This window comes from Gallinula chloropus (assembly GCF_964237585.1).
Source record: "Gallinula chloropus genome assembly, chromosome: 5".
In the NCBI taxonomy this organism is placed as follows: domain Eukaryota; kingdom Metazoa; phylum Chordata; class Aves; order Gruiformes; family Rallidae; genus Gallinula; species Gallinula chloropus.
Genome location: NC_140090.1, coordinates 54,643,715 through 54,659,713, shown reverse-complemented (window position 1 = coordinate 54,659,713; position 15,999 = coordinate 54,643,715). Strand labels below are relative to the sequence as shown.

General features: G+C 38.9%; 1 protein-coding gene across 1 annotated transcript in view; it reads left to right on the top strand.

Moving 5' to 3' along the window:
• Window positions 1–413: 413 nt before the first annotated feature.
• Window positions 414–15,999, top strand: part of SH2D4B (SH2 domain containing 4B) — a gene marked incomplete at both ends in the record, with an annotated part of 57,220 nt that continues 41,634 nt past the window's right edge. Inside the window, 3 exons of the mRNA XM_084265795.1 lie at window positions 414–597; window positions 13,637–13,796; window positions 14,890–15,037. Of these exons, the coding sequence (XP_084121921.1) occupies window positions 414–597; window positions 13,637–13,796; window positions 14,890–15,037 (492 nt within the window). The remainder of the gene's footprint in view (window positions 598–13,636; window positions 13,797–14,889; window positions 15,038–15,999) is intronic.

Here is a 15,999-nt window from a genome sequence, read left to right as displayed (position 1 = left end):
ATGAATGTCTGAGACTTTACACTGAATTCACTTCTGCACAAAGGAGTGAAGTTGCTGGGTTCAATCAAGAATCCCTCATTTGACTGCCTTGCAGTCACTGAGGTGACTTTGTTTTCTCCTGGCCTTTTACCCCCACTCCCCCCACCATACCCTTGTCTGTTCCTCCCCCTTCCTTTCACTTGACACCTGTCTCTACCTTTGGAGGATGAGATAAGCAGAGAACTCCATCCCTGTAAGAGACGTGGAGCAGAATATACCTGCATGAAGAAGGCCCAAGCAAGAACCGAACCTCTCCTGGGCTGGCAGGTGTGGGGGAGCTGCTTTCCTGGAGTGCCATCAGTGGGGTTTTGTCACTCTAGTGAGTATAACTGGAAGCAGATTTGTCTCTTCTTTTTTTTTTTTCCCGAGTCGTCATGCTGCAGCAAATTTTGCGTGATATGTATATCGACCCTGAGCTCCTGGCAGAGCTGAATGAAGAGCAAAAACAAATCTTGTTCTACAAAATGAGAGAAGAGCAGCTGAGGCGCTGGAAGGAGAGGGAAGAAAAAGCACGACTGGAGGAGGCCATGCTGAGAAAGACAGCGAGGTGCAAACAGAGTAAGATTCGTGACCTCCTCCTATACTTAAGAGCTGGGGATGGTGGGCAGGCAGCTGACTGTGGGGCAGCATGCATCTGGAAGAGAACACAAGGAAGGGTGGCAGCTGTCCCCATAGGCAAAAAGACAGGCAAAATACAATGTTCCTCATGTCTTGAGGCTGGTTCATTTTCCAGGGGAATAGTTTAGTGTTGGGAGTAAGTGGAATAATTTTGAAGTGTTTTTTTCAATCAGGCCTTGCTGCTCCTATTATCTCAGTGGTAACAGATGTACCATGACCAAGCTTCCTCTCCACTGCCAAGGCTTTTTTTTTCACCTATCATCCCTACGTCTGCCCCTTAGACAAAAGGCAGTGTTGCCTGTGCTGTTGAAGTTTCTTGACTTGCCATTAAATGTTTCCAAGTGCCTGAAGTAGGAAATAGTCATGAATTTGAGCTTGTTATGAAGGGCTGTTTATAAATAAGATGTGGCATCAAAACAGCCATGCCATATGAGACTAAATTTCCAACTGTACTAGACAACAGTCTCCAAAAGATTATATCTCTAGGCAATAAGCTAATAGTCGGGTAGGCATGTAAAAAAAAACCCCAACCAAACAAAAAACCCCAAAATCCAGAAACCCCAAACAAAACTAAAAGGAAAAAACTAGAAATATGTAGTTAAACTATGGAGCTCCTTCCGCAGGCTGTTATGGATGCTAAATGTGTATGTTGACCTAAAAAACAAATAAGCAAAATCATGAAAAAATATCAAAAAATAATTTGTCCAAATGTAATTTCAACGTGTCTGGTCTTGGGTGCAAGTGGTTTGGAATAAACAAAAATACTGATTTCCTTGTTCTCTGAGCAAGTGGTTTCCAACTTTTTCCCCATTCTCTGGATGAATATAAGATAGAAAATATTTTCATCTTGGAAATGTAGTGGAAGTGATTCCTCACTCAATAACAAAATATCACAGAGATATATCAGACAGTCCCTGTAAATTACCAAAGATCTTATGCTACCTTTAAATCTATTAAAACTTGATTATTCAAATTTTCTAATAATTTTGGGTAGCTAATTTTGAGAAAATGCTCCAATAGCTATGTAGCTATGCAGTCAGTGTTCAAAGTGTTATTCCCCTTGACATGGCTATTGTAGAAGGCTTTGCTTGGAGCACCCAAATACCAATAGATTACTGGATTCAATTTTCAAACTTAAAACGTTCAGAGCCTCTGAACCCTAGAAAGTGCCCACTAGATGGTTAACCATTCAAAGACGAATACTCAAGAAAGGTGTTTCAAAGGAAAACTAGTTTCTAAGATTCACTTGAAGCAGTGGCCTTTATGAAATGATTCTAGAGTCTAAGTTACAATGAAAGCCTTAAAATAAAGGGGGAAGGTTCAGAACGCCCTAATCTACCACAATACAAGTTTAAAATGCCCACTCACAGATGGCAGGGTGGATGTTGGAAAAGCTCATTCCTTTTAATGTCTGTGTTCTTCATGTTAGTGCTGTGAATGGCACTCTAAGAGGGATGGCATTAAAATAGCTTCTCGCATACAGGACAAGTCTTGTTTGTTTTGATTGATTTGAAGCTGTGAAAAAATTAAACATGCAGTTGAGCTCCACATATGAAAACAACATTATATTATTGAGATAATCTGTATTATGCTCATTCTTTGAGGAAGACAGATGCAGAAAAATCTAACTGAAAAAATATTTGTCATGATTTGTCAGGGTTGACACCTAAATTTCCATATATAAATTATACATTAAACCTATTCAGCTTCCTGCTAAGGGAGACCATATTCTGGATAATTAATTTTCTGTTTTATAAAGTATAAGAGAAAGGAGAGTAGCAGACATAGATTATATTTACTTTGACAAAAGTATTTGCAGATACAGAAGGAGTTAAACTTTACAGTAGTCCATTTCCATTTTCCCTTCCTAAATTGCCGATTTAAGGTATTGCTTAGGTTTGACTTACCCACTGCTAGAAACTTTCCACTTCTTTCAGTGGTACTAAAGAACTGATCTTACTGATTTTTTTGAAGAGACAACTATTGAAATTAGATTTGCAAGTCAGGCATTTGGTTCCACTGAAGATATATTGTCATTTCCATGAATTGACGTGGGCCAGAGTTACAAAAGATAACTTCCAACTTTCAGGCATGCCAGTCATTGGCTATGCAATTACTTGTAACTGATTTCTACTGTAGAGTTCTATAATCAGATGGTAAATAATCTCCCAGTGGAGCTATTTCCTTGCTTTAAAAAAGGTGAAAAAAGTCAACCAGAAAATACGGATGTAAGATATGAATTACTGTGTGGTATTTTTGCCTATGTGGCTCAAAGGATCAGAGCAAATGACTGTAATAATCTTTTCCAATATACGATTTTTTTCTAAAATACATTTGACATCAACTTTTTTACCTTTTCAGTTTCCATGGATGTAGAAGCAAATTTCCAAACATTCTTTCCTTGCTACATAGCATACAGAGTATTTTTGTTCCTGTTTAAAACTAATGGCTACCAGGAAATTTAGAGCTACTGCAATTACATGTTGTTTATTCCTTTGAAACAGAGGGATTTGAGCAGTCTCATCTGCAAGCTTTTGCTTTTGACTTTTTACTGCCTGATACAGGGTTTATTGTGTTTGTGCTGTTTTGTTGAAGCCAAGAGTTACTCCGACTTTATAGAGACCTTTGTGGCCTGACACATAGCAGAAAGCAAAGGTGAGACTTTAACATCTCTAATATTGTGTCCAGTTTCTGAAAGTTTCTAGTTGTCAGAAAGATGTCTCTTGTAAATAAGACATAATATTTTGTATAAAATATTTTTATTAATTTAATTGTAATATCTTTATAGGGCTACCTTTCAATTCCTTCTGTTTTCCTTGTAGTTTGAATAAATACATATGAAAACTTTTCTTCACCTCTTTGAAATGGGTTACGGTGAGAGAGAAGAAAAGGACTTGTTGATAATGGCCACTTCTCTAATTAAAATGTTCCAAAAAGTGCTTGGGTTTGACCTGGAGTCCTTTACCCCACTAGTACCCCAGCAATATGATAAATTTCCATCAGTTCTAAAGCATACCTGTGTGGTACATGTGAACCCAGTAGCATGGGTGAGTGGATTTTTCAAAACAGAGAGGTGATTGCGAATCCAGTTTTTCTACAGTGACTTGGGGATGAAGGGTTCTTGTACAAGGTTTTAGGTGTGTTGTCTTACAGCAACCATAAGTGCAGAGTTGGGGAGGAAAAACAGTGGCACGTTCAGGTCAGATTGACCTTGTTGCTTGAGTTAAAATAGTCAGCAGGTTTAGACAATGCTCATCACCTTGGTCACTTTTTAATTGGAAATGAACTAGCAAAGGCCCAAAATCTGCAGTGATTTTTATAGAAACATCAATGAATTCAGACTGCCTGAATGTCCTGTTCTCTACTATCAAATTTGTTTCTAAGAAACCAAACCAAGACTAAACCAGAAAATAAGGTGTCATCTGTTGGGTGTTTAGTAAAACATGCAGTGTAACAATCTATGTGTACTTGGTCTTACTCTTAATTTCTAAAGAAAATAATTTAGCAAATGCTAAATTGAGTTTTTGCCATTTGGATTGTTTGGCTTCTCGTGTCTTGAGGAAAGGTTAAAATTGACTCATTCTGATACAAATTTCAGCGTTAAAGAAATTATTTTTCTTTGGGGTGAATAAAATGTTTTCAGATTAATCAACAGTTTTAATTTCCTTCCCTTTTTAAAACACAGATCAATATCTAAAAGGGAGCAATATATAAACACCACTTGAGGATGAAATATTTCCTTTAGAAGATAGTGAATAAAAAGTTCCTATGTTTTTGCTGTTTGTACGTAGCCTACATTTGTACTTTGCATAAAATATTAGTAGAATTTGATCATTGTTTGGACCTCCCAAAACTGCAGCACTTAGTGAAACTATTTAAGGTTAAAAAAGTTTTTTGTGGCTTTATTTAAATAATGACTGCTGGCTTGTACTGAAATAGCTTCACAAATTATTTGTTTTCTTGGAGGTTGGTCTCTAGTTCATTTACAAATTACTCCTGGGCAAGTCTTTCAGTAACACATTTTCGTTGTAATAAAGCGGGTTGCTTTCTCTTATTGTCTTAAAATCACCAAAGGAAGTCTCAAAACTTCAAGATCCCTTTGGGATTTGCTGAGGATTGACTGACAGGAAGCTTTGCAATTTGCAAAGAAACATATTTATTAGAAGGGAGCCCCTTAACCAGTGTAGCTGAGTTGGGAGTAAGTGAAGGACCCTGCCAATTTGGATTTTGACTCTGATGCAGTACCCAGAGCTGTCAGCATATCCAAAATGAGATCTCAAAAAACTGTTGAGCATTAGGTAGCTGAAGGACTGGCATGTGGGAGGGAAGCGAATGCTGGTCTGCTGCTTATTCTGACATTTATTTGTTGTGAACTACAACTCAGGATGTTCAGGCAGGAGCTATTTGTAAACACTTTTATTTACCTGGCCTTAACAAGAGAAGCTAGGAGAAAATTAGGTAGGCTTATCACAGCATGGCTAGAAAATAATTTCTTTAGCTAAATGGCATTTGTGTTAGAAAATCATTAGAGAATAGATGAAGCTATTTAGAATCAAGTATTTCAAATATAACAAGTGGCTGGTTGAAGAATACATCAGTGTCACATGTGAAGGCCAGCGAGTGGGAGCATGTTTTGAGTGTGTAGGCAGGGTGAGTGGGTGTACATCCAGGGGCACTTTTTTTCCTGTGTTTTTTGAACTCGGAAATGTATTCTTCATAATAAGACCTCTACACACCCTGGTAACGCTTAGCTAAGATTTTATCTCCTAGAGACACATTCCTAGCAGTATTCATTGTCTTTTTCTCCGTGTCATTGGATACAAGTCTAACCAGAGACATCAGGCTTACAGTATGTCTGTAATTTCTGGCTGTGTGGTCTTGAGTTCTGTAGAACCCTGTATTTTGTTTCCATTTCAGATACCACCAAAAAAGTAACGGGAGAACATTAGAATAATTTTCATTAGGGGACTGAGCCCACTAATTTGAATTAATTGGAAAAGTTTTAATGTTACATTTCCAACATGTGTAGCAGCCTGTGATACGATGCAGTATTTTAGTGCTGTATACCTCAGGGCCAGAACTCAGCTGCTCAGTGTGGCTGTGTACTGAGGTGCTGTTAAACAGCAGCTTCTAAACTGTCTGTTCACTTCTCCAAACCTGGGGCTAGAAAGAGACCCCCAACTGCCATATGACCTAAATATGTACCAGATGGAACAAATCCAGAGGGACTTGTCTGCCCTCCTAACACGAGCCATAAGTCTGTGCTTTTTAGTCTCATATCCTGCCCTGCAGCCGATTTGTCTGTTTAGCAGAAAAGAGCGAGCAGAATACTGCTGGCTACCTGGGCCTTCTTACACTGGGGGTTTGTTTCTCTTGCATGTGTGTGATCCTCAGCAGTCCCGTTGTGTGAAGTGCCTGGCATCAGCCGCTTTGAGAGGCTGATACATTAATTGAGCCACTGGCATGGAGAGCATTCCTGTTTCTCTGCAGCAGTGTGTTCGATGTGGCGGTGTTAGATGGGCTTTCTTGGACACGTTAGTGCTCTCGTAATGATATGAGGTTGTGACTGTCTGCAACCTCATTAATACTTGATATGGAAAGAAAGCAGCACTGGGGCCAAAGGGAGAATGGGATTTGCCCAAGCTAATTCAGTATTTCCTCGCTGATTTTGCCAGGTTTTAGCACAAATGAGTAAAACGTTCAAGGACAGAGGCACTGGGTTTTGATAGCAGGGTTTGGAAGACCTGGGAAAACTCAGTGCATTCAAGTCAGCATTGGATTTAGCCAGATGGTGGGTGATTAATGTTCAAGTCCACTCAGGTGCTGTGGTCCTAGAAAATATCTGTGTAGTGGTATACTTCTCCTCCCTGTTGTGGTCTTGTGTGCCTGGTAAGAGGCATTGGTGTAAACCTGCCAAAACCTGTGTTAAGTTGGAGTCTGGTGCAGGAAGTGTCTTTTGTTTGTTCTGTGGCAGAGCACACTCATTCTTCTGCTTTGAGTTTCAGCAAACCCCAGAGTAGTAGTGGTGGTGTTACCTCTCCAGTGGGAAAACCTGGATGCTTTGTGATACCTCTGCGTAAGGAACCAAGTCGTGTAAATAGCTTTTATTCTTTACAAGAGACAGTTGGGATCAAGAATCAGAAATTTCAGTGCTGTGTTATTGACTTATTTTTTAATGAAGAAGTATATGTAAATCCAATGAATTACACTGATATGAATGATTTTACAGTCTTCAACTTTGTGTGCCTGCATTTTTATACTGTTTACAGTGAAAGGATCATTAAAATGGACAGATAAGAGACTACCTCTAGATTGCACACAGAACGATGTCTTTAAGAATGAGTTCTGAATGTTACCTCCCAGTTGACAGTGGACAAATCACAAAATTATGTGTAATAACAACTGGCCTTGGCCAGGGAGCCAAGAAGATATCTGGGACATGCCAGATAGACACCGGGTAGAAGCTATTTTCTTTCTGTGATTCTTTTTCTGATCTATATATATATAATATATATATTATATATATTATATATGTATATATATAATATATACACACATAGTGCACACATGTACATCCCATACTTACCCTTATCCTTGAGTGTTATGTAGTTAGCTTTGCTACAGTTGTTAATTACCATAGTCTTACTTGAGTCACTGTTTCCTCCCCTAATGTTTGCTCTCTTGCAGTCACTCTTCCTTTATTTGATCCTGCAGGGGTATATTGCAGCATAATTATTTCCATGGTAACAGGCTGTAATTCCATAAACAGAAGATTGAGTTTGTTATATGATCAGGAAGCAGCTGGAGAGCCATGAAGGCTGATTTTTCAGCAACACTGAGATCCTGCAACCCTTACTGATACATTAATGTAACCCAGCTGAATAACTTTCTCCCTTTGCACATCCTCCTTTAAATAGAAAGGCAAACAACTGAAACTGGAGGGTGTATAAACTGAAATGTTGGGGGGATACTTGAGAAGATCAGGATTTTTTCCCCGTTTTCTTGGTGTAGTGTAGAAATGCCTGTGCGTTTTGTAGGTGTTCTTGGAAGAGAGGGGTTCATGGTCTTGTGAATATTAGCAGGGGCAGACCACAGAATTTATTGTAGCAGATCTTCAGTTTATTGTGGGATCATGTTATTTTCATTACTTTCATCATTAACACCTAATTATTCTGTGTGTATTTTAATGGATGTATGGCCGTTAATGTTTGGAAAAGTGTGTTCCTTCCTTTGAACAGTTTCTTAAACATTCACAGTAATTTCCTAGGTTTTCTCCTCAGAAAGAAGTAAATTATGTGCATGTAATTGTGTGTTTGTATAAAAAAAAGAAATATAAATAAAATATTTGTACTGAGTAAGCTCAAGGAAATGAGAACAACCTAAAGTTCACATTCTCATTTTCATCCTAATCAATGTGCTTCTAACACATGTCCTTCAGCTAATGAAACTCTAAGTGGAACCTCATCTACTCTGCAGACTATCAAAATCCAAGCTTCTACTTTAAAGAAGCCATAAAAATAGCCTGTTTGGAATCCCAGGGGTAAAATTTCATCTAAAACATACTGTGTTTAGACCAGAGCAAGCCAGATATCTGAATTCCAACAGAAAAAAACATGCCACAACCTTACAAACACACCAAACTCCACAAGCTACAGTTTATCAAATGACAAATGTATATCAGACTGATCAGCTTGATGTCAGCAGTGAATGCTCATGCAGCCTATTCCAAATGCAGAATAAATTTCAGAAGCCTTTCTAGCGCAGAGAGAGGCAAAAAAGGTGTATTTTTCTAGAGAGACTGTCAAAGGATACTTGTATGACTACAAAATTTTCCAGGGAGTGGGGAAGGAGAGTCAATTGCTATGTCAGAGGTCTGTGGCTTGCCAGCAGGAGAACTATGGTGGGAAGCCAACCTTAGAGAAACAAGACTCTTTATGGAAATAGACTCCTGAGAAAGTCTCTGCAGACTTTGAATTCACCACCTACAAGTACCTGAAGAGAAGTTGTAGAGAGGTGGGCGATGGTCTCTTCAGCCAGGGGACAGGTTATAGGACAAGGGGAAATGGCATGAAGCTGTGCCAGGGCAGGTTTAGATTGGGCATTTGAAAAAAAAATTTTACTGAAAGGGTTGTCAGGGCCTGGAACAGGCTGCACAGGGAGGTGGTTGAGTCACCATCCCTGGATGTGTTCAAAAAAAGGGTTGATGAGGTACTTAAGGATATGGTTTAGCTTAGGATGGGAATGGTTCTCTATTGCTTTGCTGGACTGAGCAAGCAAGCTGTGGCAAAGGACAGCACTGCTCAGAGGCTGGACACCAAATCAGGCCTCTAATGGTACTTTTAGTAGTTCCCTTGTAAGTACTGGAGATGGATCACAAATGGGAATTACTGTGGATGCTCTTACTGATAAAGCAATGACAAACAAGCTTGGAGGAAGGCAGCTGACTCCAGTGGTATTCCATGTGCTCTTATTACTGCTATTTTTAAAGCAATTTAATTAGAAGCATGTGAAAAATAAGACAAATATAACCCAAAATCACAAAAAGGCCAAACTCCATAAAATCCCCAAACCTAATCTATGATTCTGCCTCTGTCCTGGTTAGCAGAGGCAGTGTAAGGCCCCATCCTCCTTTGTATAACTCCATTGTTTTAAGCCTTAGTCACAACATAAAAGTCTGAGCTGAATGGAATCAAAGCCTGATTCAGCCTGAGCATTACCTGCTGCCAGCTCCTCCCCGCCCCCCAGCTCGCCCTGTGCCCCACGCATCTCCAGGTGCGGTTTTCCTCTTCCTCCCGAGGTGGCTGTCGGTGTTCAGCCGTGGCAGAAATTACACCCTGCCTACACCGGGGACTTCCTAAAAGTAGCACGAAGGCGAAGAGCAGCCTGCAGTGCTATACAGCACAACTAAAGGCTGCACTTCAGCACTCTGTGTGTGTGTATATGAGATCAGTAGTGCTGCTGGTAGGGACTAATAATTCTTACAGGTGCGAGCCTTAAGTTTACTATTGCTCTCTTGGGTGTGGTTTTGTACTGTCTGTATGCAGAACTGACTGCATAAACACAAGCAAATAGAAAACATGATTTGGTATTATTTTTGATGGTATGTGTTTATATGTGCAAATTTGTGTTGCTCTTGGTTCAGGCTGCAGGTCTCCAAGAAAGTTTTCACTGTGGTCCCTTTGTGCTGCAAATATGGGATACCTGATTTTGCATTTGTGTGGAGTGAGGAGCAATACCTAGAAAGCTATTTGCTGGTCTCAAAGTAATATAGATGTAGTTTTAGGGGAACTTAATGGCAGATACTCATTTATGGAGGCAATACAGGTGAAAAGAACTGCAAGAATTGGTGTTGCCTTTTTGTGGTGCTACAGAGTTGTAGACAGAAAACCTGGTAGAATAATACAAGACAATAAATCCTTGGTCTGAGAAGTAGAGATGGATAAGTCTTGCTGAATTATTCAGCATATTTTCCTGATAAAGCAGTGTTGTTCCTGAAACACTTTAATTTCTAGTCTCCAATACAGACTAACTTTGATGTCCACTGCTTCCTAATGGCAATTACTTGCAGCCTGCCACAGTCTCTCCAGGAAAAGGCAAGTACTTTTGTGGTCAGTGCACAAGACTGTGACTCAAGAGAGTTAAGTTTCAATTCCTGAGTCGGTATAAGGCTTTCTGACTTGCACAGAAACTTGCTTCTGAACAGGAAACAGGAGGCTCCCTTGCCTCTTTCTCACCTAGATTTTAGATTTTAGTCAGGACCTGTCTCTTCCTTCGAGATTTATAGTTGATATTTTCAAATTACTTTTTCTATATCTGTTTTGTTTGGAAATGAAGTGTGTTAACAAATTATCTTACTTTGCAGAAAAGTATAATGCTTGACAGACCTCTTAAAGCAGAAATTATTTTATCATAATCAATTCTCAGTGGTAGTAATTCTCTGCTTGCAAAGCAAAGCAAACTAGTTTCCTAAAAACATGAAGGAAAATTTTATGTACTTCCAGCTCAGACCGTGCAACTGATTGTACAGTTTAGAAGAGCAAGCCCAGTTCTGTTAGCCTAGAAAAGCTGATGCCAACCCATACAAACTTGATTCTACAGGCTGCAAAGGCTTTCTGTATGGCAGGAATTCCATTTTCACAGTGCCAGCTTTCCTCCCTGAGCTGCTTTTTTCTTTTCCTGCACGCTCACTTTTGACTGTTTTTCTGTGCTAAGAAACTACCAAGTTTTATGATCAGATTGTAGAGTAAAGCCTATCTTCAACTTCATGGGAGCATAGGTTTAGGGGAAGATTTGCATGGGAGTCATTTCTTGAAGTTAGAGGGTGATTGGATAGGAAAAAGACCTTCACGTGTTCTAAAGGAAAATCTGATTAAAGGTGCATACATGCAAGTTGAATTCTTTTAAAACTGCATGTGGAGGTCTGTCTGTTTAATGCTGACACTTAGAATTACCAGATTTGATCCTGCTGTTATCTTCCAGCTTGAACCCTGGATGTGTATACAGTAATGTACTCTACTGTAGTATACAGTAGTTAGTGCTGAACCAACAGTATGTTATACTGACATTTTCACAAGAGTTTATACATCTCCTGTCTGTAGCTTTAGCAGAGAGATGCATTGTTTTAAAAGGAAGAAAGAACAATTTCTCAAGACATGGCCACAAATCAAGTATTTGTTTTATTGGGCTGGGTAGTAATGGATAAGTTGTGCCTTTGAGAAACATATTAATAACTCTTTGGCACAGAAAACCTGAAAAGTAGCAAAGATAAAATTTGTCTGCTTACCTGAAAAGGGTTTTTTTTAATTCTCTTTCCATCTGGTAAGCTCATAAATGAGCAAAAGTAGTGAAGCTTTCTCAGAACAGTTGAAGTAGTTGTTATCTGCCAGTTATGATACAAATAAATTAACATGAAGCATGATGTTTGCAATGTTTTCTTTAAAGTACTAAATAAAGGGGTACAACTAGGATATCCAGATTCCTCCCAGGAAGGAGGACCTGGGCTGCTTTTAAAACAAAACCTGCTATTGTCTGTGTGGGATCAATACTCCTGGGAAATCATTCCATACCCTTCAAGATACTTTACCATGAAATGCAGCAGGTGAAAACCTTGCAGGCAAATACGGATATGGCCAGCCAGTTCTTGGCAGACAATGTTTAAATGCTGTGTCCAAAAAATACGACACAAATGTTGTGCTGACAGGAACACAGAAATGTACGGAATAGGAACCACAATAAAATACATTCACATTTATAACCTGAGACATAATCTGATAGACTGTGAAAGAGCAAATGCTTTTGAGACTTACTGAAGGAAAATATTATTAGCTTAAATTTCCACCTCCCCCCTTGAAGTCTGTTCCATTAGGCCAACGCTGGGAATTCATATAAATCACATTTTCAAATTTGATATAGAGTATTAGCTTTCATTGAGACCTGATATGTTCATTGCCTTCGGTTCATGTTGTCAACACATGCGAGTGTGGGTTGGCACTGGCACTGCCTGCTGTCAACAGCCCCACTTCATTCCCTCCTGCAGCTATTTTTTTTTTCTTCAGTCTGGCATGTCAAAAGCACTTTATTGATTGTATGTTGGGAAACTTGATCTGGTTAAATGGATAGTGTCCTGTCGCACAACACAGGCACTTAAAGGTGAGAGTAGCTAAGCTGATGCTAGCAGAGAGAGATGTAAGAAGACCAGAAATAAAGACTGTCCATTCCAATAGGACCAGGTTTCTTTTAATTATTATGGGAGCTTCAGAGAAAAACTACTGAGAAAAATGGTGGACTGTCCATTTCTTCACACTTTCAAAGGAGATGGGATGCTTTTTGGAAGCTATGTGGCCATGCACAATGGCAATGACCTCACTATTTGTGTGAGAGGGTAAAATCTAGTGGACGGTAACATACAGGAAGCGAGATGAACTGCTGATCGTTTGTGGCCTTTTAGTCTGCATTTTAAAAATAAATCCATTATCCCTTTTGGCAATGGTCTTTGTGGTTGAATCTCCTTTTGTGAAGAAAAGTTTCGCAAATTTGCAAGAAATAAAAATGGGTGCATAAGAGGTATTTCTACCCATTCCTTATGAACCTCTAAAATGCATAAAATATCTGAGTTATACATATACAAGCAGAAGGTAAAGACCAAACCACACTAGGTTGAGTAGTGTATATGGCTATGGAAATGTGTTCAGACAGGATTTTATCTACTGCCCTTTGCACTCAGCAGGATCCTATGGTTGGTTCTTGGACATAAAGGTTTACCAAATGCAGTCTACATGTAAAGAGCACCCAGACCTTTTTGGTGTTTTTGAAATCGCTCTGACAACATAGTAACTGTAGATTTTTTTGTTTTTTTCATGGTGTCTTTCATGAAACCTGAACCAGAAACTTAATCCCTTTCAATTTCTTATGTGAACTGCAAAACCTCTGCAGTGGTGAGTGGTGTGCTCTGAGTTTGCAGGTCCTCCTGAGCTGCTCCTTCACGCAGTGGAAGCAAGGAATTCCTGGAATTTTTTTGCAAGGGTTCCTCTGAAGTATCTGTATGACCAACACTCAACATTTTCTGTGTGTGAAGGTATTGCTAGGTGCATAATTTCACTGGTGGTTATTGTCCCTCCATCTTTTTCCATTCTCTTCACTCATCCCATGTCGAGTAAAGCAAGAAAATTTCAAAGGAATTTTAATACCTAAATTCTGGGATGTGCGTGTCAGAATTAGTAATTATTTTTGTGAGACAGTGAGTCCCACAAATCTTTAAAAAACAATGCGAGATGGAGTGTACAAACCATTTTTTCCCCTGAGCCTGGTAGATTGATCAAATCTGAAGATTTCATTCAACCTTGTAGTAATGTTTTATTCTTAATTGTAAATTGCAAGCTTAATGTTTCTAAATTACAGATTTCCTATCTTTCCATCTCTGTTTATGTAAGAATTTGAGCCCATATTTATATCGTTTGCTTGTTCTTGGTGGCTGTTGCAGGTAATGGCAAACATGTGCAGTGGCTACGTGGGAAGGATGGTGAGGTCTGGGTCTGGGTTATGGGAGAAGCCCCAGGTGACAAGCCGTATGAACAGATTTCAGAGGAGCTCATAGCAGAGCGAGCCAGGCAACAAGCACAGAAGGAGGCAGAAGAACTATGGTGAGGATTTAAGAGTCTGAATTCAGGGTCCACTTGGCATAATGGGAGACATGGCCTTGTAGAAAGGTGGCAGGTAATGGTGGGTAAAACCGGTAAGTATGTTTTGTGAACATTTGTTTTCACTTGTTTTGGCAACTTTTCAGCACGGGAAAAATGTACTTTTATTTTTATTGAATACTGAAAAGCAAAAATCATCTTTGATAAAGAAGTGATGCAAACATTTTTGTTTTGGGGAATTTTCATAAACCATTGACCAGTTTTTAAATAACTAAAATTTAAACAATCTGGTTTTGCGCTTATTAAATTAGAAATGTTTGATGTATCACATATCTGTGCCCACAATGGGGATTTGGTGCATAAAACCCTTTCTAAAATTGGTTTTATTTGCATATTGCTTGTATTAATTCTTATCCCAGCAGTTCAGAAACTGATTACACAAAGTGCCATGCTGGTGTTTCCAGCAGGGCCTCTTCCAGCTTTGGGAGAGATTCAAAAGTGTTTTGATGCTTGATATTGTTGGGAAGTAGGCCACCTGCCTCCCGCACTTCCTTTTGTAGTGCAGTACTGAAAAGTGACAGTTTATATATCAGATTATTCTATAGTGTTCTTTTTCATATGGGACTCTTCTTGCTTACAGCGACTGCATATTTAAGCAGGGATTAAAAGCTTCAACCTGTGCTCTGCGTTCCTTTTACACTGTCAGTACTAATAAACAATCCAGTGTAAGAATTTGTCAGACATCTGCATTGGAGAGACAATGGATTCCCAATCACGCTTTGCTAGACTGTCAGAAAAATCTGGTTTTTCAGCCAGGGAAGGAAAAATACAGGGTATGACTCAAAGATATCCAAGAAGTACTTCTCTAATTTAGAAGGTACTATTTTAATTAGTTATCAAAAACTGAAAATGTCTGCTTTCTGGGTAGTTTCCTCAAATCTGATCTGTAGTAGGTCAAACACGTTTTAATTCTTTACTTGAATATTTCCATGCATTGTTATACTAATTATTTGTTGCAGCCAGTGAGCAAGTACTGAGCCTCAATTTTAAAAAAATAATCAGTGTCTTATTTTTATTTTCAAATTCTTTTCTGAAGGAGACAAAAGGAGGCTGAAATTACAAAGAAATTCCGGGATGCTATGGCTCAAGAAAAAGCCAGAATAGTGGCAGAAAAATGGAAAATAGAAATGGAAGATCGGAAAGCTGCCAAATTGGAAGAGGAAAAAATTCAGGAAGAACTGAAGGTTTGCATACAGTGATTTAGATTTTTTTTTAATAGTCTTTTTATATGGATTCAAGGTTCTTGTCACCTTCAGTGCATGTTTATTAATAAGCTTTAAAGCCCAGAGTTGTAATTTTTCATTCTGGAATATACAAATAGCTACATGGTGCTCACTAGAACAGCTGGGTGAGTGATGCGAAAAAATTACGTATCTCATTCAAAAGTGTCAGGACAATCAAACTGGTTATTCAGCTTGCACATTAATAGAGTTGTTCAGTCAGCTGTGCTGAATGAATCACACTGGGGGAAATCTACAATTGTGGAATGTCTCATCTTAAGTTAGTTTGCTTGAACATATTCTGTGTATTTTGGGTAAGTTGTTCACATATGTAACTTGAAAATTTGATCACTCCTTGCTATTAAGACAATGAGGGGTGGATCCTTGTCCTACTCAAAGCGTAGGAAAAGTCCAGTTGGCTTTGCTGGGAGTTCATTTGCCCGATTTTTTTTTTTTTTAATTTCATCCTGAATTTTCTTAAAGCTCAGTTGTATTATTTTAATGTTTGTTAAATTATATTTTTTTCATATTCTCTTGTAGAAAGTAATGATTGGAAAACTGAGCAGGAAAGGGATGCCTCTGTTTACCCTTCTCATATGACTTTATAAAGATAAGAACTTGTTTAAATAATGAGAAAAAATACAATTGGTTTAGTGTGCAGAGAAGTTCTCAGTCTTATGAGTCTGGGACTGCACAAGGTGGTGAGGCTGGGTTACCATGGAGAAAGGTTCTAGCAGAATGACTCCTAGGAGATCTGCATCCAGTAACTTCCAACTACACACCTCTCTCCTGCTGATTGCTTGCTATATGACTTTTACCTTCCTGGGATGGTGATTAAAGGTGTGGAAAATGTGTATAGACTCCCCCTTGGCCCTCTTTGATGGGATGAATGCTGGAAAACTCAGTGTTTAATGTATGCAGTTCAA